Genomic DNA, 26,780 nt, shown 5'->3' with positions numbered 1-26,780 from the left:
TCATCTCCATGGCAAAGGGTACATATCGACTTTGCTGGTCCATTTATGGACTCAATGTTCTTAATCGCGGTGGATGCACACTCCAAGTGGCCGGAGGTAATAAAGATGTCCTCCACCACCACGGAAAAAACCATCACAGTATTAAGGACCATATTCACCAGGAATGGGCTGCCTGAACAGATCTGTTCTGATAATGGACCGCAATTTGTATCTGAAGAATTTAGGAAGTTCTTAAAAAACAATGGGGTTAAGCACTACACGTCCGCCCCATACCATCCCGCCACCAATGGATTGGCTGAAAGGTTTGTCCAGACCTTCAAGAAGGCCATAAAGGCCATGGGTAATGAAGACATAAATCTACAACATAAGGTAGATAACTTCTTGTTTGCGTACAGGAATGCAACACATGTGGTTACAAACCAAACCCCCGCCATGATGTTTTTCAATAGAAGCCTAAGATGCCAGCTGGATTTGGTCAAGCCAAATGTCAGAAGAGGCGTAGAGAACCGGCAATTTCAAAGCATGAATGAAAGGCCAACTAGAACCTTCCAGATAGGTCAACCAGTTTTGGCCCGGGACTACCGTACCGAGAAATGGCAGCCTGGAACTATTTGCACACGACTAGGACCGCTGATGTATACCGTGGACATTGGAGAAAGCATAATAAGGCGCCATGCTGACCAGATCATAGAGTCATCCGAAAAAGGACAACCTACACCACAACTCTATACGCCTAGTGATGAAGCAGAGATACCCATCGTATCTACCTCCGATCCGATGATACTGGAACCAGATGAACCCGACACTGGCATTGAAGCCGAATCGACCTTGCCAAAAGAACCTACTACACCACCGAGGCGTTATCCGGACCGAGTCAGGAAGCCTCCAGAGAGACTGAATTTGTAATTGATTAACTTCAGCAAATGTGTATATTATTGTTCTTGTAAAAATGTTATTTAATGATTACTTAAAATGTTATGTACTATTTATCTAAAAGGGGAGGAATTGTAGTGTATGTACCTTTAAGAGGAACTATGTTTTTGAAGCCCCTGTATACTGTAGTACCAGTAGTAACCACTCGGGTATATAAGCCTGTATAGCGTCTTGTGTAGTTAGTTCACCTCCAGACTTTGTTCAGTAAACACTTGTTAAATCAACTCCTGCATTTCGTGTCTCCATTAACACACGGATCTAACAAAGGCGATGTATAACGACAACATACCACTGCAACACAAGGTGGATAATTTCTTGTTTGCTTACCGGAATGCGACACATGCAGTCACCAACCAAGCTTCAGCCATGCTGTTCTTTAACCGAAGGTTAAGATGTCGCCTGGATTTGCTCAAACCAAACATAAGACGAGATGTTGAGAATAAGCAATTCCAGCACATCAATGAGAAGCCAACCAGGAGCTTCAAGATAGGGCAACCAGTCTTGGCCCACGACTACCGAACAGAAAAATGGCAGCCAGGAACGATATGCACACGGCAGGGACCACTAATGTACACAGTGGATGTTGGAGAGAGCATCGTGAGACGCCATGCTGACCAGATTCTAGAGTCACAGGAACAAGTCAAACCCATACCACGATCATACGCACCTGGTGATGAACCCGAAGTACAGATTGCGTCTACCTCAGAATCAGTGGTATGGGAAGCTGACGAACCAACCAATGACAATGAGCCAGAATCGACTCCGCCGCAAGAACAGGATACTCGAGAAAGGCGCTATCCAGACAGGATCAGGAAGCCTCCTCAAAGACTGAATTTATAAATGATTACTTTCAGCTGATGTATATAGTACAAAGAAAATTGTAATTGTAATTAGATATTATTTAATCATAATCATAATCATAATCAACTTTGTCATTGTTAGTGCACAAGTGCAGTACAACGAAATGTAGGCTTGCGGCTCCCGAGAGTGTACATTTAGATTAAGACATTTAAACATTCAACATACATTTGGCTTGTAATACATTAACATAAACATAACCATAATAAAGTGCATTGGCAGATGTGCAGGCTTTAGAGTTTATTTGTGGAGTTCAGTAGGATGACAGCCCTGGGAAAGAAGCTGTTCCTAAATTTGGTCGTACGGGTGCGAATGCATCTGTAGCATCTCCCAGATGGCAGGAGGGCGAACAGACTGTGGCTGGGGTGGGTCGGGTCTTTGATGATCGACCGTGACCGTAATTGTTAAATCAATGTTATGTACTGTTTATCTAAAAGGGGAGGAATTGTAATATATGTACCTTTAAGAGAGGAACTATCTTTTACAGCCCCTGTATACTGCAGTACCAGTAGTGACCACACCTGTATATAACACCGTGTAGTAATTTGTACAGTTAGTTCCAGCATACCCTCTGTTCAGTAAACACCTGTTATTACCGTTCTCCAGCAGTCCGTGTGTTATTGATACGCGGACACTACAGTTAGCGCCTCCCGTTAGCACCTCTGGGGGGCACTAGGAACTTAGTGCCCGAGCACGGCGATTTTAGCGCTGCTCGCAAAATTGCCCAGTTGTTTTGTGGCAGTGCTAAACACAACCGCCACGATCTCCTGCGCCCACAGATCATGACATCAGTCGAGCGTGCCATGCCCCAGACCGGATATTGAGTTGTGTACCCTGCCTTAGCCACTAGGAACGACAGATAGAGGGGACCGTTTTCAAGTCGGGAAGGGGCTGGGGGAGCGCTATTTAAAGGCGTGCGCGTCCTGCTTTTTCTTATCAGCAAAATTTTTGGTACACGGAGTTTGAGAGGGAGAGAGATGTCTGGAGAGATTTAACACTGTCCTAAGGACCACTTTTCAGGTTGCTAATCGTCGAGCTCTTTCCCAGGGCCTATCCATTAGTGGTTCCAACACAATTGCTTTAGAGGTCTCTCCAGGCCAAGATTCAAGGCTGCAATGAGCAGGGTGTGGCTGGCCAGCAAGATGGCCCCTCCCCTTTAAGAACTGGACAGCGCCAGTCTGTCTGTCTTCCATGGTAATTGGCATCGCCTGAGCTTCAGTAGCGTTCTGAGGTAGCACCTCGCTCCCCGACGTTAGTGCCTTAAGAGAGGTGTGTAGTGCTTGATTTAGCGCTCAAATCACCTCCAGGGGTGATAGAGGCAAATTTTGCAGTCAGAGGCGATAATTAGCGCCGGGCGCTAAACTTTGCTCCCAGCCGATATTAGCGCCCCAAAATGGGCGATACCCAATTTTTCCCCCTAAGAGTCTAAATGGGTTAGAGGAGCAAAGGGATCTCAGAGTACAAATACACAAATCACTAAAAGTATTGACACAGATTAACAATGCCATAAAAAAAGCAAACCAAGCACTAGCGTTTATTTCCAGAGGGATAGAATTGAAAAGTAGTGAAGTTATGCTAAACTTGTATCGAACCTTGGTTAGACCACACTTGGAGTACTGCATACAATTCTGGTTGCCATATTATAAAAATGATAGAGGCATTGGAGAGGATGCAGAGAAGATTTACAAGGATGATACCAGAAATGCGAGGGTACACCTATGAGGAAAGGATGAACAGGCTGGGTCTCTTTTCTCTTGAAAAGAGAAAGCTGAGGGGTGACCTAATAGAGGTCTTTAAAATCATGAAAGGTTTTAATAGAATGGATACAGAGAGACTGTTTCCACTTGTGGGGAAAAGCATAACTAGAGGCCATCAATATAAGATAGTCACCAAGAAATCAAATAGGGAATTCAGAAGAAACTTCTTTACCCAGAGAGTGGTGAGAATGTGGAACTCACTACCACAGGGAATGGCTGAAGCAAATAGTATAGATGCATTTAAGGGGCGGTTAGATAAGCATATGAGGGAGAAGGGAATAGAGGGTTATGCTGATAGATTTAGATGAGGAAAGACAGGAGGAGGCTCGAGTGGAGCATAAACGCCAGCATGGATTGGTTGGGCCGAATGGCCTGTTTCTGTGCTGTATACCCTATATAAACTGTCGTGCAGCCTCATTAGAGTGCTAGCAGGCAACTTAAGTGGCAATCAGCTCCTTAACTAACCTCCAGGCGGCAAGTCCTAGTGCAAGCTTCAACACCTTTGAAGGTGGGCTAAATCGTCGTTTCAGCTCAAGACACCACCTTGGCCACCTCGGAGGCTCTTTAGCGCCTGAAGGAGCCATTGAAAATCGCCCCAATATTTTCCAAGCAGTAGGAAGCCTCCTTAATCTCCCTACCAAAATGTAACACTTCACACTTATCTATATTGAAATTCATTTGTCAATTACACACCCATTCTGCAAGTTTATTAAAGTTATGAACAGATTTGTGCTGTTGGCCAATACCTACTGGCCCCAAGTTAAGCTGAAATTTCCCAAATTCATTTTATTCAGGAGCCTTGCATTGGGCAAGAGAGAAGACTGCCAACTCATAGGTTTGGCAGGATTCGGAATTAGGGGCCAGATGTTAAAGCATTCTGATCAATTATATGCAGGTGCAGCAGGCAGTTAAGAAGGCAAATGGTATGTTGGCCTTCATAGCGAGAGGATTCGAGTACAGGAGTAAGGATGTCTTGCTGCAGTTGTACAGGGTCTTGGTGAGACCACACCTTGAGTATTGTGTGCAGTTTTGGTCGCCTTATCTGAGGAAGGATGTTCTTGTCATGGAGGGAGTGCAGCGAAGATTCACCAGACTGATACCTGGGATGGCAGGAATGACGTATGAGGAGAGATTGGGTCGATTGGGCTTATAATCGCTGGAGTTTAGAAGAATGAGAGGGGATCTCATTGAAACTTAGAAAATTCTAACAGGACTAGACAGACTAGATGCAGGAAGGATGTTCCCAATGGTGGGAGAGTCCAGAACCAGGGGTCACAGTCTAAAGATAAGGGGTAAGCCATTTAGAACAGAGATGAGGAGGAATTTCTTCACCCAGAGAGTGGTGAACCTGTGGAATTCTCTGCCACAGAAGGCAGTTGAGGCCAATTCATTAAATATATTCAAGAAGGAGTTAGATATATTTCTTAAGGCTAAAGGGATCAAGGGATATGGGGAGAAAGCAGGGACAGGGTACTGAATTTGGATGATCAGCCATGATCTCATTAAATGGCAGAGCAGGCTCGAGGGGCCGAATGGCCTACTCCTGCTCCTATCTTCTATGTTTCTATATCACCAGGCCTCCCTCCCACTTAAAAATATTTAAGGTACTGTTGAAATAATACTAAGTATTAATAAATGAATGTTACTTTTGAAATGTTGCTTTCCTTCTCTGTCTAGTATGAAACATTTTGGGACAACAATTATAGCATGTTGTAACATGGTCCTTCCATCTTTCCTTACAAACAGTAGTCTCTGATCAATCGAATTTCCATACACCTTTTAATGCACATTACACAATGCAAGATCAGATAATACATCTTCATCGCCCAGCCTCACTCAGCGCTCTCTCTCTCATTCACTCACTCTTTCTCTCTATTACTCACACTTTCACAGGAACATAGGACATAGGAACATGAGTAGGCCATTTAGCCCCAAGAGCCTGTTCCGATATTCAATGAGATCACGGCTGATCTGCAATCTATCTCCACATATCCGCCTTTGGCCCATATCCCTTAATACCTTTGGTTAACAAAAAGCTATCAATCTCAGATTTAAAATTAGCAATTGATCCAGCATCAATTGCCATTTGTGGAAGAGAGTTCCAAACGTCTACCACTCTGTGTGTGTGTAGAAATGTTTCCTAATTTCACTCCTGAAAGCTCTGGCTCTAATTTTTAGACTATGCCCCCTAGTCCTAGAATCCCCAACCAGCGGAAATATTTTCTCTCTATCTACCCTATCTGTTCCCTTTAATATCTTGAAAATTTCGATCAAAACACTCCTTAACTTTCTCAATTCTAGGGAATACAACCCTAATTTGTGTAATCTCGCCTCGTAATTTGACCCTTGGAGTCCGGGTATCATTCTGGTAAACCTACACTGCACTCCCTCCAAGGCCAATATATCCTTCCTAAGGTGTGGTGCCCAGAACTGCTCACAGTACTTCAGGTGTGGTCTAACCAGGGTTTTGTATAGCTGCAGCATAACTTCTACCCCCTTGTATTCTAGTCCTTTCTGAACACAGCGCTGTAAGAATAGCTGACGTGTCCCTACGGGGAGTAAGCATTCCATTGTACTTGTACTAGTACTAGTTACATATGGCAAATAAAATAGAATTGAATTGAATATAAAGGCCAGCATTCCATTAGCCTTTTTGATTATTTTCTGTACCTGTTCATGACATTTTAATGATCTATGTACCTGGAACCCCAAGTCTCTTTGGACCTCCACTGATTTTAGCTTTTTACCATTTAGAAAGTACCCTGTTCTAACCTTTTTAGGTCCAAAGTGGATGACCTCACATTTGCCTACATTTAAATCCATTTGCCACAGTTTTACCCATTCACTTAATCTATCAATATCCCTTTGTAAGGTTATGCTTTCATCTACACTGCCTACAATGCCAGCTATCTTTGTGTCATCGGCGAATTTGGATATGTAGCTTTCTATGCCATCATCTTGGTCGTTAATAAATACAGTGAATATTTGAGGCCCCAACACAGATCCCTGTGGAACACCACTCGCCACATCTGCCCATTAGATGACCTGCCCATTATCCCTACTCTCTGTCTCCTGCTGTTCAGCCAATTTCCTAACCAGGTCAATAATTTGCCTTCAATTTCATGGGTTTCAACCTTAGAATCATAGAATAGTTACAGCATGGAAGAAGGCCATTTGGCCTGTCGAGCCCATGCCGGCTCGCTGCAAGAGCACTTCAGCTAGTCCCACTCCCCTGCCCTTTCCCTGTAGCCCTGCAAATTTCTTTCCTTCAGGTACTTATCCAACTCCCTTTTGAAAGCCACGATTGAGTTTGCCTCCACCACCCTTTCAGGCAGCTCATTCCAGATCTTAACCACTCATTGCGTTAAAACGTTTTTTCTTACGTCGCTGTTGCTTCTTTTGCCAATCACCTTAAATCTGTGTCCTCTGGTTCTCGACCCTTCTGCCAATGGGAACAGTTTCCCTCTATCTACTCTGTCCAGACCCCTCATGATTTTGAACACCTCTATCAAATCTCCTTTCAATCTTCTCTGCTCCAAGGAGAACAACCCCAGCTTCTCCAGTCTATCAACATAACTGAAGTCCCTCATTCATGGAATCTCTCTTGTAAATCTTTTCCACACCCTCCCTAAGGCCTTCAAATCCTTCGTAAAGTGTGATGCCCAGAATTGGACCCAGTGCTCCAGTTGGGGTCGAACCTGTGTTTTACACAGGTTCATCATAATTTCCATACTTTTGTACTCTGTACCTCTATTTATGAAGCCGAGGTTCCCATAAACCCTTTTAACTGCTTTCTCAACCTGCCCTGCCACCTTCAACGATTTGTGCACCCATACCCCCAGGTCTCTCTGTTTGTGCACCCCTTTCAGGATTGTACCATTTAATTTATATGTCCTCTCCTCATTCTTTCTACCAAAATGTATCCCTTCACACTTTTCTGTGTTAAATTTCATCTGCCACGTGTCTGCCCATTTCACCAACCTGTCTATGTCTTCCTGAAGTCTATCACTTTCCTCCTCACTGTTCACTATACTTCCACGTTTTGTGTCATCTGCAAATTTTGAAATTGTGCCCTGTACTCCCAAGTCCAAGTCATTAATATATATCAAGAAAAGCAGTGATCCTAGAACCAACCCCTGGGGAACACCACTGTATACCTTCCTCCAGTCCGAAAAACAACCGTTCACCACTATTCTCAGTTTCCTGTCACTTAGCCAATTCCTTTTCCTGCTGCCACTGTCCCTTTTATTCCATGGGCTTCAACTTTGCTGGCAAGCCTATTATGTGGCACTTTGTCAAACACCTTTTGGAAGTCCATGTACACTACGTCAACTGCATTACCCTCATCAACCCTCTCTGTTACCTCATCAAAAAACTCAATCAAGTTAGTTAAACACGATTTGCCTTTAACAAATCCGTGCTGGCTTTCCTTAATTAATCCACACTTATCCAAGTGACTGTTAATTTTGTCCCTGATTACTGTTTCTAAAAACTTCCCCACTACCGAGGTCAAACTGACAGGCCTATAGTTGCTTGGTTTATCTTTACACCCTTAGTTAGCAGTCTCTTATGAGGGACTTTATCAAATGCCTTCTGGAAGTCCATATAAGTAACACCCGTAGACATTTCCCCTGTCCACTACTTTAGTCATCTCCTCAAAACATTCAATCAGGTTTGTCAGGCATGACCTACCCTTTACAAATCCATGCTGGCTTTCTCTGATCAGCTGAAAATTTTCAAGGTGTTCAATCACCCTATCCTTAATTATAGACTCTAGTAATTTCCCAACAACAGATGTTAGGCTAACTGGTCTATAATTCCTTGGTTTCCTTCTCACGCCATTCTTAAATAGTGGAGTGACATATGTAATTTTAAATTCTAAAGGAATGGTTCCTGAATATAGCAAACTTTGGAAGATTATAGTTAGGACATCTGCAATGTGCTCACCTACTTCCTTTAAAACTCTGGGATGGAAACCTTCTGGTCTTGGGGATTTGTCACTCTTTAGTGCCATTATTTTCTTCATTACTGTTATTTTATTTACGTTCATTTTATTGAGTCCCTGTCCATGATTCAATATTAGTTTCCTTGTGATTTCCGGCATGCTATCCTCTTCCTCTACTGTAAATCCTGACGCAAAGTAATTATTCAACATGTCCACCATTTCCTTATTATCATTGACAATATCACCGCTTTCAGTTTTTAAGAGGCTAACATTTCTCCTGACCACCCTTTTTTTCCTAGTATAATTCTCTCCCTCTCTCCCTCCACCCGCCCCACCCCCCGCCTTTTATGCTCACCCCCGGTTGGGAAAAGTCTCCTTCCCCTCCAGGACTTTAAAGGGGAGGTTCTTAAAGGCGCCATCCCTTTAATTGGGGACCAGAGCCCTCAGTCACCCTGGTACAAATGTACAATTTAAACTTAAACAAGTGAATTTGCTAAATTAAACCCAGCTAATTAATTTGGTAAAAGTTGGATTCTATGTTCATTGTGATTTTCCATCCACTTCCATTTGCCCTCCCTTGTAGATCAAACACATGGCTTTATTTGCGACTGAGAATCTCTCTGAGTAAGCTTTGTGCTGCAGTCCAGTTAGAAAATAAAACAAAATGGCTGGAGGGAAGAAAAACCTCACTACAATTAATTCAACAAAAATTTTGCACAACTGTTAGTTCTGTATTATCCTTAGGTGTTTAGTTCATTGATCTGCTACAACAGGGGGGGAAAAAAAGATTTTAGTCCAGCTCAGCCCAGACTACAACAGACATTCTGGGAAAGAAATGGAAAACGAATCGATTTTATCACGCATTAACCTGGCATTGTTAACAGTTCAATTTCGTTGAAGGATAAAAGTCACTTTGAACTTTAAATTGGAATTCGAGAGCTATATGACTCCAGGCATGCTACAGAGTTGGTGGCAGCAGTAGGCTGCTGGTCGTCTATCTCCACGAACAGCATGATAGGCTTCAAGAGAAATGAACAATTGTCTTCAAGCAGCATAGGCATTGCAGCTGGGAATATGGGAAAGGAGCAGAGAATGGAAGTTATACTATAGCCATATTGCAACAGCAGTTAGCAATGGAGAGAAACATAACTGATCGTCCAATTATCCGCATATTTTATTGGGGAGAGCAAGAACTATTGTATTTGGGGGTCAGAAGTCTGAAAACTTGGTCTAGCTTTAGCTGTTGGCCAATCCACCTGAATCACCTAAATCTAGCTGTGAAGAAGCCACATTTAGCACCAAAAGTGCTTCAGCTAGACCCACTCCTGCAAACATTTACAAACTCACGGCAGGAGAATAAAAAATCTCTGTAAATCTATACTGAACAACACAGCAGGTTATTGCAACAAGTTCCTGTAGGATATGGAGAAAAGATTATTCAAAATGACATTTTCAAATGGACACAAGCTAGGCTTCAATCTCTATTATAGATCGGGGGCAGCAATTGTTGATAAAATGGCCAAAGATACCATTCAGGTCACAAATCAATGTAAGAGGCCTGTGAGAACTGGGCAGATTGTATTTCAAACTGCTGGTTCCTAGTTTATTGCACACCACTTGCCTCAGTCAATAAGAAAAATCATCATCTGAACAGGTTTGAAGAACAAACTAAAAAAATGCCAATTTCTCCAGAAAGTGGAAATCTAGACAATCAAGTGGGACAGCTGCAGCTAGACAATTGCAAATGACATCCAGATGTAGTTTTCCAACCCTTAGGAGTAGTTCAAAAAGCATTCTCTCACTTCTCTCTATTCAAGATTTATCCAGGGATACAACCCCAGCTCCAAAATATAGAAATACATTTTAACTCCGACACCTCTAAAAGGCACCAAGATAATTGTAATTACTAGTCTGATAGATGGCTGAGGACTATAATCTGAGGGGAAATGGTTTCCCACTTTGAAATACTCCAAGGTACTAAAATTCTGATTGGAGCCCAGGCAGCATCCTGTCAATTCTCCGGATCAGGTCGCGGAAAATGGGGCAGAACCTAATCCTGTCAGGATTCCTTCCTATTTGTTAGCTGCAGCCATTTCCCGGTAATGGGACACCCATTAGATCAAAGAGTGCGCCTTGGGAAATTCCCAGATTACTCCATAATGATCACTTTTTTACGTCCTTAAAAAGCCTCAGTGGAATTCTCATCAGCTGAGAGCTGGTCTGAACCTCTTCAGGCCTCCTGAGAGGCTCCAGAAGCACTACAGAGAAAAGTAATCTTTGTTGTCCCAGAAAAGGGCTCCTTTGAAGCCAAAGACTTTTTTGCTCAGGATGGGCCTCACAATCTCTGGTGGAGCAGCTGTGGGCTGCTGTGCCTTAAAAGGACAGATCAGGGCAGGTGCCACCTTTCAGGTGCTGGCAGCATGCCCCAACTGTGCTAATGACCCCATTCTGCCAATGGAGCATGCCAATCAGAATGTTGTGAACCAAAGTTTAATTGACCACATCCAATTTGCAGCGCTAATGGTCATTTTATGGTGCGAGTTCTTTAACCACATCTGATTTCACTATTCAGTTAGAGTGGTCTCAGTGAAAGTGAAGGCACTTGTTAACTTTTCCAGAGAGATTCAATTCTCCCAATCCCATCACAGATTGGTGTGTTCAAAATAGACCATTAGTGAGTATGCCAGGCATTAGTCATTTGATTATCATATTGAAAAAGGGTTTACAATGTATAATGGAATGATAAACCCATTTAAAGAGAACAGGTTTGTGATTTTGTTACACATTAAGGTCATTTTCCTAATTTACGTTTCCAACAGGGAACCTCACCCACCAGAAGCATATACCTGTATCAGAAATGCAGGTGTGCAACCACAACCGATTTCTGATTGACTGTAGCAGATAGAGAAGTTAGGCACTGAAATATTACACTTTCCCAATGAAGTGGGAAAGCTAAAGAGAAGTCTCACTGCAGTGGGTTTAACTAGGAATCCCCTCCAACTGTCCGAACTAGAGGTTTTAGCTCATTAATTTGTTATTTCAAAAGGAAACATTCAGTGAAGCCTAGCCCGAGCTGGAATATTTGTTCTGTGAAGTCAATCAGGAACTAGGTTAATTCTACAAATATTCATTTGGTGAATATCCATGTGGAACTGTTAAAGAAAAAAAATCTCTGGAATTAAAGTTTGCTCTGAATTTGAACATTGGAGTCAAAAGTGGAGCGTGAGTTTCCCTCCCAAGGTATGCTTTACTTAAAAGGGATTTGCACATGCACCATAGCTATGATGTATTAAAGCCGTTTCTATCCCTGAAATCTTTCAAGCATCTCAGTGCTTGAAAGAATGTTTGAGGGCATATTCCCATGAGCAGTTATTAATGTCACCTAGTACCGGAGAGTAAGCATCAATTTCAATCTGAAAACTAATCATTCATAAATCAGGGTCTAACTTCTAAAACATGACTGCTGTCATCACCTCATCACAATTAATCATTCCAGTTCTCTATTGTAATGATTTCAGATTACTCTGACTTCTTTAGTAGAAACATGACAATTTCCTCTCAGTTGCTTTTACTCATTGATAATGCATGATGTTTCAAAAAATAAAAAGGTGCCAAATAATTATTGGAGCAAAAAAATCCAATTTGGGTCATTAATAAGTTATGTGACTGAAAATGTTAGTTAGCTGTAAGATTTTTTTGGCATTCCACTGGCTGAACATAACTAGAAACCTTAGCTGTGAGAGCTCACTATATATATCACAGCTGAAGCTCTGTGCTCTCTAAAAGGAATAAAGAAGAACATCAGATTACATTAAACCTCCATTCCTGAGAGTAGTTTCACTGCTGCTGACAGAATATAGAGCCATTGCAACCAACCCTGATGCCATTCCTGTCTGACATCCACATACATGCATTTCCAGCAGGGATTAATTCTAGAGCATGACCAGGACAACAGGAAAAAAAGGGCTGGGCTTTGCCAGCCCTCGGGAGGCAGGTTTGGAGGCAGGACTGCCAGGAAAATGGCAGAATTTGGAGGCGGGTGCCCAACCCGCCTCCGTGCCATCTTGCCAGGAGGCGGGAAGCCGTCCCGTGTCGCGTCCCGTCTCCTTGGAGGTGGGAAGGGATACAGCCACCTAACTGCCTGTTAACAGGCAGATAAGAGGATTATCCCCATTTTGCCCACACAAGTGCGGGCTTCCCAAAGGCTCTGAAACCCGCCAGGGTCACCCAGGCGAGTAGTGGGTCTGCGGGGGTCGGAGGGGTCCAAATGTGTTCTGTGGAGGTGAGTGATGGGTGCAAGTGTGGAAAGGTGAGTATCTGAGCTAAGTGGAAAGTGTTAGAAAAAGTGTACTTACCTTTGTTTCTTCCTGCAGGCTTCAGTCGGTGTGTATGCGGAGAGTCTCGCATCTCCACGGTAGAGATGACAGATGGCCGTTGCATTCTCCAATGCAACAACCATCTCATTTCTGCTCACAAAAGAGGTTTGATGAGGTCTTGAATTCAAGAACTCATCAAACTACAGAGAATGTCCATGTTCGACAGCTTCACAGAGCTGTCAAATGATGACAATTCATCTGTCAAAAATTTTTGACAGATGAAACGTCATACGTTGAAGTTCTCTCTGTAATCGGCTTTCCCTTAATTGGCCTGCTAAGCCCGCTGGGCGGGCTTAACACGGTCAATCAGGGAAAAATAGCACGGGTTGGCCAGAAATTGATGGAGGCGGGACTGAAACCCGACAAGTGTGAGTCCCACCTCCAAAAGCTCCCCATTGGCAAAATCCAGCCCATGGCTTTTTTTCCATTCCCAAGGCCCGGAATATTGAGGTTAACTGAGGAAGCCTTAATGCCACACCAAATTAAATCAGCTAACTAATCGTAAACTAGGGATCAAACCTGGAATAATCCTGGTCTGGATAGATCAATGCACAAATGTGCCATGCATTTACAAGCTGCTATTTAATAAGCTTAGCTTTTCTTTTTATTTTGCTCAACCCTTGAAGATTTAAAATAACTACTGAAAGAAAAATGATTGTGATCACAGAACTTCGACCGAGGAACATATTATAAAATTACAATTGCAGCCTGCAGAAGACTAGTGATAAAGGAACTGCAGATTTAAAAGAAGATAAGATCAATTAATTGTTATTAATTTGCAGTCATTTCCGTTAATGAGACCAGGAGAAAAAGAAATGGAACGCCTGAGGTACAAGGCCAGATTCGCTCACCTCGGACTGAAACCCTCTTGGGAAGGATAGTGACAGCTCCTGTAGCTACTTCCTCCTGCTGTAGCACTGGTGTCACTTTGGAACCCCAACTGTCGGATCCAACCCACAGGAAGTGGCCAGTCTGATTGGCCCTTTTTGTCGCCTCCAGCACCCGCCTACACAGAAAGAAAAAGAACATGAAAGAAATTGCTTTGATACTTATTTGCTGGAAGCAAAAGCTATGCCTTGGGGATATGTCACAAAATTGATTACTGCACTCTGAAAACTAATTTGGTCACTGCACCTATTATAGAACCACAATATATCATTTGACAAGTAAGTTGTGAGTGATCCCGTAGGTAAAAAGTAACACTACTGGCACTCTCAACTTTTTGACTTATTATTACCTCTACGGTATTTTTTCCCTAGAAACCTAAAAACTGAATAAAATGGCATTGATTATTATTTCTCAATATCATCCTGTAGGAGCAGCTTGCCAAGTAGAAAGCTATTAGATTAATTGATTAGATTTTAGTTGCTTATTTTGTAACGTGTTGTAGGTATGAGAAGATGCGTCATGTCTCGTGGATCAGTTGATTCACAATAATTGTTTTAAATGAGCACAGTTTTCCTTTATGGATTAGCTGATGTAAAAATAGAAAGCTGTTTTTAATATACAGCTTGTCTATTCCTTTTCAATTTATATCACATGACATTATATCAGAATCCCGGACATAGTACTCAAGGTGTGGTCAGACTAGAATACTGTACAGTTTAGCAAGACTTCCTCTACCTCTACTGTTCTAGCTGTATCGTTCAGCATTCTACGTGCTTCGCTGATTGCTGCTCTGCAGTGATTGGACATGCTGAACATGAAGTTTATTAAACCTCCTAGACCACTTTCAACTTGACCCTTTGCGGCATCACCCCAACTCCTGGAATACGTATGATATCTGTTTTTTTCTTCTCATGTCTAATACTTTCCCTTTATCTGTAATAAATGCCTTCTGCCAGGGTTTCATTTACTTACATATTGGGCCGTATATTCCGATCCCTACGCGCTGGATACACACCCTTAGGGACGTCGGAAATGCCGGTTTCAGGCATGTACAGCGCATGCACTGAAATCCGGCATTTCCAATCTGTAAAGAAAGCTCTTGACAGATCGGACGCCTGCCCTGGAGAAGGGCCTCTGCGGGCGGAGAGTTCCGCTTTCTGGAGAACCTCCGCCCGCTGAAAACCCTTAGAAATCTTACGCCTGGTAAAAGCGTAAGACCTGCTTTTACCAGCATAAGAGTTGAACAAAAGTTGAAACTAAAATTTCACTCATTTATCATTTAAAAATACTTTAAAAAAAGGTAAGTTTATTTTTAGCCCCGTAAAAAACTTGAAATTATTTTTTTCAAAAAATTAAATTTTTGTTTAAAATATTTAACTTATTGCAATTTCAACTCATTTTAAAAATGTGATTTAAAAAAAAGTATTTAATGTTTTACTGTGTTTTTGGGGTGATCTCCATTCATATATTTGACAGGTCTATCTGTCAAGTGTATGAAGGGAGATTCCCTTCTTTGATTGGCTCCCCATGGCCCACGTGATCCCAGGGACGCTTGCGAACCGTATGCACCTCTGGGATAAGTGGGCCTTGTGCATTTCGAGCTGGAGAGGCCCAGGATCGGAAGTGTCCAGACCTCAGGAGCCCTCAGGTAAGTCCGTAGATTTTTTCCAGATCGGAGGCCTCCGCACGCAGGAAGCCTCCGATCGGAAAATACGAGCTATTGTATCTAACTCATCGTTCTTGGATTGCCTCCATTGTTTCAGCTGCCTCTCCTAGTTTGCTATTATCTACAAATTTAACCATTTAACACTGAGTTTTATGAATTTGAGGTTTCTTTCAGCTGCTGCATCAAGACTCACCTGATGTCATCTTCATTTGCAAATATAATGACTCCACGTGCATTGGGGGTTTCCAGTAGACGCTTGATAATTTTGTCAAACTCTGCTTTCTTTGGGTCTCGTGGAATCTTCAATGACTGGGCCACACAGACTCCACCTGCAGTGAGAAAGTACAAAGGATGAGCTAGCTCCCACATGGAGAGGGTTACTGATTGCATTCTCCTGCACCATAGTCTCATAAGCAATCACAGCTCTTAACACCCAACCAGTTGAAAAGTGGGACATTTACTGATTAACTGTGCATTGATCACTTGATTCATCAATTAATAATCAGCAAATGTAAAATTACTTCAGTAATTAATAGTGTCAGGGAATACTAATAACAGAAGCTCCAATGATTGTGCTTGTTATAAAGGAAAGTAATTAAACACTTCATCAAAAAATAAGACAGTTTCAATGTGTGAAATTTTCCTATTGATCACAGTAGTACCAGTAAAGAAAAATCAAAAACTTATAAAAGAAACTAACCATTTGAAAATCCAGTGACATGGATAAAGAGTATTTGACACTCTCTTACTATCTAGCATAACACTATTGTACTTACAGAGCCTCTCAATCAAAATTAATCCCTGTACAGAAACTCTTCATTCTTGCTTGTACACTAAACTGGTTCATTGGCCCGGAATTTCCTGGAACGGTTCGGTGTAACGATGGTGTAAGAGCGGGAGTTGCGCTGCTTTTATTTTTAGGAAATTCACCGTGACTGATTTACACTGGTTTTACAGCAAAACATCGTTACCTGCAAATTTCCTTGATTGTTTTACACCGCTTCAGAGATACGTCTGCTGAAACCCTCTGCCGCTCATTTACATAGCTCCACCCCCTTACAAAAGACCAGCTCATGCAAGTTTCCTGGATTTATGCGAATAATGCACTGGGTTTACACCCAGAAATTTAGGCACAGCATGCCCCAAAGTCACCTCATACGCAGAATAACTGAGATATCGGGGTTTGAGAGTAATTTTCTGCTCAATTTCTTTTCTTAAGTTTTCTTACTGAGACCTGGGCTATATTTAAACAAAGTGCTGTCAGTCTCAGGGCACTAGATACTTTTCGGGCCCCCCACTTGCGTATTCGGAAGGACTAAGCAACTGGAATGGCCTTCTCAATGGGCACACCTCTGTTTTACATAATAATGGAAGAGGAAGACAAGCAGCAGAAGCAAGAAGTTCTGAGAATGAGGCGCCATGGCAGAAGCCAGCAGCCGATATTTTTTCCCTATTGGCAGTGCTGCATTTAGGCTGGTTTTATGCCGGGTTTTACATTCTGCCATAGGCAAACGAACTTTGCAGGAAATTTCAACAAACATTCCCGTCGGCAAGATCAGCGCAAAAACTATCGTAAATTTTGACGTAATTTCTGAGTATGTACGATCCAGGAAATTCCAGCCCATCTATTATATTTAACAAAGTTTTGAACTCTCAGGCTCGTCAGATGGACTGAAATGGTTTTTTTTTCTGGTCCTGCATGTTCCCAAGTAGTATCAGCTGTGGCTCAGTGGGTAGCACACTTGCCTCTGAGTCAGAAGGTTGTGGGTTCAAGTCCCACTCGAGGGACTTGAGCACATCAAAGCTAGGCTGACACTTCAGTGCAGTGCTGAGCGAGTGCTGCACTGTTGGAGGTGCCGTCTTTTGGATGAGACATTAAACCGAGGCCCCGTCTGCTCTCTCAGGTGGATGTAAAAGATCCCATGGCACTATTTCAAAGAAGAGCAGGGGAGTTATCCCTGGTGTCCTGGCCAATATTTATCTCTCAACCAACATAACAAAAACAGATTATTTGGGCATTTTCACGTTGCTGTTTGTGGGTCCTTGCTGTGTGCAAATTGGCTGCCACATTACAACAGTGACTCCACTTCAAAAGTACTTCATTGGCTGTAAAGAGCTTTGAGACATCCGGTGGTTGTGGAAGGCGCTATATAAATGCAAGTCTTTCTTTATAATGGCCCAGAAATTCCCTTCGCAGGCCTCCCGCGGGCAGAGGGCTGCGATTTGGAAAAATCTGCACCTAGACCGGAGGGCTCCCGGGAGGCGCAGAGTTCCTTACCTGGGCCTCTTCAATCTGCCGGTGCGCAGGGCCCACGTATCCCAGAGGCACAGGTAGTTCGCAGCGTCCCTGGGATCACGTGGGCCATGGGGAGCCAATCAGAGAAGGGAATCTCCATTCATACATTTGACAGGAAGACCTGTCAAATATATGAATAGAGATCACCCCCAAAACATAGAAACATAGAAGATAGGAGCAGGAGTAGGCCATTCGGCCCCTCAAGCCTGCTCCACCATTCAATGCGATCATGGCTGATCATCCAAATTCAGTACCCGGTCCCTGCTTTCTCCCCATACCCTTTGATCCCTTTAGCCTTAAGAAATATATCCAACTCCTTCTTGGATATATTTAATGAACTGGCCTCCACCGCCTTCTGTGGTAGAGAGTTCCACAGGTTCACCACTCTCTGGGTGAAGAAATTCATCCTATAGTAAAACTTTAAAAAAAAAATTTAAATCACATTTTTAAAATGACTTGAAATTACATAAACTAACTATTTTAAACAAAAATTTAAATTTTTGAAAAAACAAATTAAAGTTTTTAACGGGGCTAAAAATAAACTTACCTTTCTTTAAAGTATTTTTAAATGATAAATTAGTGGAAATTTTATTTTTTACTTTTTTACAACTCTTATCCTGGTAAAAGCAGGCCTTGCGCCTGCTTTTACCGGGCGCAAGAATTGTAAGTGTTTTCTGCGGGCGGAGGGTCGCCAAAAAACAGAACTCCCCGCCCACAGAGGCCCTGCTCCAGCGCAGCCGGAGGATCTGTCAAGAGCTTTCTTGACAGATTGGAAATGCCGGTTTCCAGCGCATGTGCAGTGCATGCCTAAAACCGGCATTTCCAATGTCCCTACAGGTGGGTACACAGTGCGTACTCACCCGTAGGGATCGGAATTTCTGCCCCATTATCTCAAAGTTCTAACTACAGAAGTATGTGTTTGGAAATACTGCACAAGGTGTGACATCTCTCTTCAGTAAGTATTATTTATGAAATGGATGTGTTGCTGTCAGATCTAGTGCTATAAAATCATTGCAGAACAACAACTTGGTGAGACTTATACTTTGACATAAACACATTAACATTTTGTATTTTATTTTAAACGTTGCTGATACATTTGACACTTGCAATGAGGGGGTAGATTTTGCAATGCTTTGCATACATGAGTAATCTAATCTATTATAATTTTAATATTGTATGTTAAGTTCTCTTCTTTTTGAGAATATTAAGCAATTTTTTTTTAAAGTGAGAAATTGTAGTGGTCACCGAGCCGCCTTTATATTTTCAACTGGGTGCAAAGCATTTGGAACCAGAGGCCATCGAGACAGCACCTGTGGATTGACAAGTAGGAGAATGTACAACTGTTGACACTGAAGTGCAAGCAGCTTTTGGCAAGCAGTCACAGGAATTGAGACTACAACAAACAGCACACCTGACTGATCAAGAGTATCAAGACGACTTAGAAAACATGTTCATTGCTAGATGATGTTGTTCTTTTTCAGTTCAATAATCTAAACAAGAATTCTACACAGTCCAGGGTAAACATAGAAGATAGGAGCAGGAGTAGGCCATTCGGAGAATGAGAAAAAAAAACTGAGATCGTGGAATTAAATGTGGCAAAAATATAAGGGGTAATTTTTTTTAAATCCTTCTTCGGGATGTGGCTAGGCTGTCATTTATTGTCCACTCTTATAGATTGTGACCCAGCGAAAATAAAGGAATGACAATACATGTCCAAGTCAGGATGGTAAGTGACTTTGAGGCGATGGTGTTCCCATGCACTTGCTGCCCTTGTTCCTTCTAGATGGGGAGGTCGCGGGTTTGGGGTTACTGACGAATAAATCTTGGCGAGTTGTTGCAGTGCATCCTGTGGATAGTACGCACTGTAGCCACAGGGTGCCAGTGTTGGTGGGAGTGCATGGTTAAGCCAGCAGATGGGATGCTGATCAAGTAGACTGCTTTGTGCTGGATAGTGTTGAGCTTTCTGACTATTGTTGAAGCTGCACCCATCCAGGCAAGTGGAGAGTATTCCATCACACTCCTGACAGTAGAGGTGGTGAGCCATTCGCCACAGAATACCCAGCTTCTGCCCCTTTCTAGTAGCCACGGCATTGAGCTGGCCGTTATAGTTGAGTTTCTGGTCAATGGTGACCCTCAGGATGTTGATGGTGGGACATTGAATGCCAAGGGGAGATTATTAGGCACTCTCTTGTTGGAGATGGCCATTACCTGACACTTGTGTGGCACGAATGTAACTTGACACTTACCAGCCAAAGATTAACTTTAACATAACCCGCCAGCAGGAAACTAACAGGATCAGGTCGGGCACGCATTACACACCCCAACTGACTTCAATGGAAAGTAAAATTGGGCGGAGTGTAAAACTGGCACCCGATCCCATCCCATCAGTGGATTAGAATAAATTTACCCCCTATAGATATTTTAAATCTTTCATAACTGGAGTTTACTACAAATGAATAATACATCATGCGTAATTTTATCAAACATTTATGAACTGGTTATGGCTTGATATTTACAGCAGTACTTAAATATTGCTATTTAATTTTTCTAGTGGTGGAAGTTTTTATTTAGTTATTTACAGTAAATGTTTTACAATATATTTCAACAACTGTCTCTGTTTCCCAGTTGGAGTATTATGGATTTGCTAAGCATTAAATCTTGCAGTGCTTTACAGCAGACACACAAAAAAAAGTTTGCACGACCTAAGCTTTTCATGCTGGCTTAATAAGAGCATGAAAGAGAGGAAACACTTCGCCCAGTGACTCCTTTAGTTTATGAAAAATTTGCCATATTAAGAGGTAAATCAAAGTAACATTCGCTGCACCAAAAGTATTTGCTTCAAGAGCCACATACAGTATTAGGCGTATTATTTAAAATGATAACTTTATTACTCTATGAACTATTTCATCCAGACGCCCTGCACATTCTTGGGACTTTTTGAGAAAGTAAATGAATTCAGATGCTTTCAATCTCATATCTTAGTTATTCTTGATTTTTAAAAGCAGCACAATACTTTGTAGGTCAGGCAGCATCTGTAGAGATAGAAACAGAGTTAACGTTTCAGGTCAATGACCCTTTGTCAGAACTACGGAGTCTGACGAAGGGTCATCGACCTGAAACATTAACTCTGTTTCTCCCTCCACAGATGCTGCCTGACCTGCTGAGTATTTCCAGCATTTTCTATTTTTATTTCAGATTTCCAGCATCCGCAGTATTTTGCTTTTGTATTTACAATACTTTGTAGAATGTGCAAGTTCATGTAAAAGCTTTCTGAAAATAATGTTTGTAGACAACGTGCCATACAGCACATTTCAGAGATCTCCCTAGCTTCTTTTTAATCTAGTCTGTCCCTCAGAAGTACCAAACTATGGGTCAGATGTTCTTATCTTGTGATTGCTGTAAAAATCTCCCATGAATCACATCATTAGTTTATGTAACATTAATTAAATGAAATAGGCCGACTTCCATTACAATTACTGGCATGAGGGCAAAAGAGTTGTACCTTCTGCCTGTATAGAAAATATAACTTGCATTTATATAGCGCCTTTCATGACCTCAGGACGCCCCAAAGCGCTTTACAGCCATTTAAGTACTTTTGAAGTGTAGTCACTGTTGTAATGTAGGAAATGTGGCAGACAATTTGCCCACAGCAAGCTCCCACAAACAGCAATGTGATATTGAGCAGGTAATCTGTTTTAGTGATATTGGTTGAGGGATAAATACTGGTCAGGACAACGGGGAGAAATCCCCAGCTCTTCTTCGAATAGTGCCACGGGATCTTTTACATCCAGCTGAGAGGGCAGATGGGACCTCGGTTTAACGTCTCATCCAAAAGACTGCCTCAGTACTGCACTGGAGTGTCAGCCTAGATTTTGTGCTCAAGTCTCTGGAGTGGGGCTTGAACCCACAACCTTCTAACTGCAAGGTGAGAGTGCGATTACTGAGCCATGGCTGACACTCAATATAATGTAGCCAGCTAACATTCGTACAGTTTTAACAGAATAAATGTCCACATGTGAACGATGTGAAAAATGTAAATAACATATACACTTAAAACCATACTGCTTTTGCAAAGGTGCATCTTTCTACATTTCTGGCATCTCCATGAAAAGATAAGGAACAAAGGAAGGAATCAAGTTTGTCAAATTTGCTGCGGTGACAAAGTAATCCCTGAATTTAAGATATTGTAGCATCACTTGTGTAACAGGAGGATTTTTTCCCTTTAAAGACAGCTTCTGAAGTAGAAATTCAGATACTGAGCTTTTCATTTACTGCATTTGCACTGCTGTTTCCTATAATTGATGCGTCCAGAAAAACATCAAAAATCCATTACAGCATCACACTGAATTGGCAAAATGCTGTGATGTTACAAATTTGAACAAGATACAATTGAAGCCAATTGCCTGTGCATCAATCAATCATTCAGGTTCAAAGTACTTGGCCTAGAAACTGGATTGTGCTTGATTCGGGGTTCGATCCCGGTGCCGCGCAGGCGCCTGTGGCAGGACCACGCAAAATTGGCCCGCCGGCCCCATTTGTTTACAGGAAACTTTTTTTTATCCGGCACGGACGGGACCGACGTGGTGCCTGTTTGTCAAAAATTCCGGATAACCGAACGCTATAGTAAAAGATACAGAGCTGAGAGCTCTGTATAAAGCAACAAACCCTATTGCTTAGCAACAGGTTCAAAACAATGGCCACAAGTTGCAAGCGTCTCTGTAGCTTAGCAACAGCTGCAGCCACACCCTTGCACAGCAACACATGGAGGAAGGCAAGTAATAAAAGCTACCTGAACCTACTCCTGAATTTTGCCAGTTAACCGACATTTCCGGTTATTTAGGTGCCGGTTAATCGCAAGCTTCCTGTACTTACCGGCAAGCTGCAAGCGCCAGTCGCAATCCCAGAGGCAGCTCGCCGGTCCTGGGAAGAATGAAGATCGGTCGGCTCAAGACACCGGCCCAGTAGGTAAGCAGAGTCTGGAAGGGGGTGCGGAGCCAATCAGGGCGGTTGGGAGGGGATGTTGCGAGTGGCTACCGGCAGCAGCCCCTGAATTTAATGTTCCTCCCGACTCCACAGTAAGGTAAAGGAAAAAATAAAAACTTGTCTTTCTGCAGGTCCCGTTAAGGCCCACTGGTTTGGCTGCCAAGCACCTGACAATACTGATCGTAGCAGGCATGTCGCAGACTGCAGTCAGCCACTAATGAATTGTTGAAAGTGGCCCTCAAACAGGTGTTAGGCCCCCTATGTGCATATGCAAAGGGCCTAATGCCTTTTTCAGACAATCGCCCTAGATACAGAAGCCTTTACCAATGTGGCAGGTGGCGCACTTCTGGCACAGAATGTATGCCTGCTCACCACAATCCATATTGCATGATTAGGCGCCTGTTTTACGCCTGCATAATGGGCGTGGCTCCAATGAATTTCTAGGCCCATATGTGGAATGGGTCAAGAAAGCATCTGATGATGTACACCCGATGAAGCACAATTCCCATCCTTTAAATTATCGGGAAAAGTCGGTCACTTTGGGAAGTTGATTGCCCTGACCTTCTACAGCACCATCATCATCGAGTCCCTCACCACAACATCTTGGGAGTCACCATTGAAACTTAACTGGACCAGTCGTATCAACACTGGTTGGTCACACCGCAGGTAAAGGTTGCACAGGCAGAAAGGGAATGGGTGACCAACAGGCAGAGTAGTAGGCGCAGGTAGGTAGTACAGGAGTCCCCTGTGGACATCCCCCTCTCAAACAGATATACCACTTTGAATACTGTTGAGGGGGATGGCTTATCAGGGGAAAGCAGCAGCCAACTTCCTGGCACCAAGGGTGGTTCTGCTGCACAGGATGGGAGAAAAAAAAGGGTTAAAGCTATAGTAATAGGGGATTCTATTGTAAGGGGAATAGATAGGGTCAAGGATATCTCAGAGCGGCTGCAGAACATTTTGGAAGGAGAGTGTGAACAGCCAGTTGTCGTGCATATAGGTACCAACGATATAGGTAAAAAACGGGATGAGGTCCTAAAAGCAGAATATAGGTAGTAATCTCAGGATTGCTACCAGTGTCACGTGCTAGTCAGAGTAGAAATAGAAGGATATTTCAGATGAATACGTGGCTAGAGGAATGGTGCAAGAGGGAGGGATTCAAATTCCTGGGACATTGGAACCGGTTCTGGGGGAGGTGGGACCAGTACAAACCGGACCGTTTGCACCTGGGCAGGGCCGGGACCAACATCCTAGGGGAAGTGTTTGCTAGTCCTCTGGGGGAGGGTTTAAACTAAAATGGCAGGGGGTTGGGAACCAAAGCAGGGAGACAGAGGAAAGGGAAACAAGGATAAAAGCAAAAGATAGGAAGGAGAAAAGCAAAAGTGGCAGTCAGAGAAATCCACGATTTAAATCAAACATGGCCACAGTAAATAATAATTCTAAAAGCTCTAAGAGCGTTAAAAAAACAAGCCTGAAGGCTTTGTGTGTTAATGCGAGGAGCATTCATAATAAGGTGGATGAATTAGCTGCACAAATAGAGGTAAACGAATATGATATGATTGGGATTACGGAAACATGGCTCCAGGGTGGCCAAGGCTGGGAACTCAACATCCAGGGGTATTCAATATTCAGGAAAGATAGGCAAGAAGGAAAAGGAGGTTGGGTAGCATTGCTGGTTAAAGAGGGGATTAACACAATTGTAAGGAAGGATATTAGCTCTGATGATGTGGAATCTGTATGGGTAGAACTGAGAAATAGCAAGGAGCAGAAAACATTAGTGGGAGTGGTATATAGACCTCCAAACAGTAATGCGGAGGTTGGGGATGGCATTAAAAGGGAAATTAGAGAAGCATGCAATAAGGGCACAGCAGTTATCATGGGTGACTTTAATCTACATAGAGATTGGGCTTACCAAATTAGTAACAATACTCTGGAGGAGGAATTCCTGGAGTGTATACGGGATGGTTTCCTGGATCAATATGTCGAGGAACCAACTAGAGATCAGGCCATCTTAGACTGGGTATTATGTAATGAGAAAGGATTAATTAGCAATCTTGTTGTACGAGGCCCTTTAGGTCGGAGCGATCATATTATGATAGAATTCTTCATTAAGATGGAGAGTGAAGTAGTTGACTCAGAGACTAGGGTCCTGAATTTAAATAAAGGAAACTACGATGGTATGAGGCGCGAGCTGGGTAGGATTGATTGGGGAATGTCAATCAAAGGGTTGACTATGGATAGGCAATGGCAAGCATTCAAAGACCACATGGATGAACTACAGAATTTGTTCATCCCAGTTTGGCATAAAAATAAAACAAAAGAGGTGACTCAACCATGGCTAACAAGGGAAATTAGGAATAGCATAAGATCTAAGGAGAGGACATATAAATTGGCCAGAAAAAGCAGTAAACCTCAGGATTGGGAGCAGATTAGGATTCAACAAAGGAGGACAAAGGGATTAATTAAGAGGGGGAAAATAGAGTATGAGAGTAAGCTTGCAGGGAACATAAAAACTGACTGTAAAAGCTTTTATAGATATGTGAAGAGAAAAAGATTGGTGAAGTCAAGCATAGGTCCCTTGCAGTCAGAATCAGGAGAATTTATAATAGGGAACAAAGAAATGGCAGACCAGTAAAATACATATTTTGGTTCTGTCTTCACAAAGGAGGACACAAATAACCTCCCAGAGATGTCAGGGAACATAGGGTCTGATGAAAGGGAGGAACTGAAAGAAATCAGTATTTGTAGGGAAATGGTGTTAGGGAAATTGACGGGATTGAAGGCCGATAAATCCCCAGGGCCTGATAATCTGCATCCTAGGGTACTTAAGGAAGTGGCCCTAGAAATAGTAGATGCATTGCTGGTCATCTTCCAACATTCGATAGAATCTGGAACAGTACCCATGGATTGGAGGGTAGCTAATGTTACCCCACTATTCAAAAAAGGTGGTAGAGAGAAAATGGGGAAATACAGACCAGTAAGCCTGACATCGGTAGTGGGGAAAATGCTAGAGTACATTATAAAAGATGTAATAGCAGAGCACTTGGAAAACAGTGACAGGATCGGACAAAGTCAACATGGATTTACAAAAGGCAAATCGTGCTTGATTAATCTACTGGAATTTTTTGAGGATGTAACTGGTAAAATAGATAAGGGAGAACCAGTGGATGTGGTGTATTTGGACTTTCAAAAGGCTTTTGATAAAGTCCCGCATAAGAGATTAGCGTGTAAAGTTAAGGCACATGGGATTGGGAGCAATGCATTGACTTGGATAGAGAACTGGTTGGCAGACAGAAAGCAAAGAGTTGGAATAAACGGGTCTTTTTCCGAGTGGCAGGCAGTGACTAGTGGGGTACCGCAGGGATCGGTCCTTGGACCCCAGCTATTCACAATATATATTAATGATCTAGACGAGAGAATTAGATGTAATACCTCCAAGTTTGCAGACGACACAAAGCTGGGTGGGCATGTGTGCTGTGAGGAGGATGCTGAGAAACTCCAGTATGATTTGGACAGGTTGGGTGATTGGGCAGAAGCATGGCAGATGCAATATAACGTGGATAAATGCGAGGTTATCCACTTTGGTGTCAAAAACAGGAAGGCAGATTATTATCTGAATGGCAACAGATTTGGGGGAAGGGGAAGTGCAACGAGACCTGGGTGCCCTTGTGCACCAGTCGCTGAAAGTAAGCATGCAGGTGCAGCAGGCGGTTTAGAAGGCAAATGGTATGTTGGCCTTCGTAGCGAGAGGCTTTGAGTACAGGAACAAGGATGTCTTGCTGCAGTTGTACAGGGCCTTGGTGAGACCACGTCTTGACTTTTGTGTGCAGTTTTGGTCGCCTTATCTGTGGAAGGATGTTCTTGCCATGGAGGGAGTGCAGCGAAGATTCACCAGGCTGATACCTGGGATGGCAGGAATGACGTATGAGGAGAGATTGGGTCGATTGGGCTTATACTCCTTGGAGTTTAGAAGAATGAGAGGGGATCTCATTGAAACTTATAAAATTCTAACAGGACTAGACAGACTAGATGCAGAAAGGATGTTCCCGATGGTCGGGGAGTCCAAAACCAGGGGTCA

At 42.8% G+C, this 26,780-nt stretch overlaps 1 protein-coding gene across 1 annotated transcript in view; it reads right to left on the bottom strand.

Annotated features, from left to right (window-relative positions):
* Window positions 1-26,780, bottom strand: part of LOC147105243 (metabotropic glutamate receptor 4-like) — a 1,649,895-nt gene that overhangs the window by 1,003,296 nt on the left and 619,819 nt on the right. Inside the window, exons 3-4 of the mRNA XM_086011400.1 lie at window positions 15,617-15,752; window positions 13,721-13,875 (exon numbers count right to left, since the gene is read on the bottom strand). Coding sequence (XP_085867526.1) covers window positions 13,721-13,875; window positions 15,617-15,752 — 291 coding nt within the window. The remainder of the gene's footprint in view (window positions 1-13,720; window positions 13,876-15,616; window positions 15,753-26,780) is intronic.

Source organism: Somniosus microcephalus, chromosome 18 (assembly GCF_052327205.1).
Source record: "Somniosus microcephalus isolate GS21.2 chromosome 18, FLI_Smic_1.0, whole genome shotgun sequence".
In the NCBI taxonomy this organism is placed as follows: Eukaryota; Metazoa; Chordata; class Chondrichthyes; order Squaliformes; family Somniosidae; genus Somniosus; species Somniosus microcephalus.
This window is presented reverse-complemented; position numbering and strand designations above follow the sequence as displayed.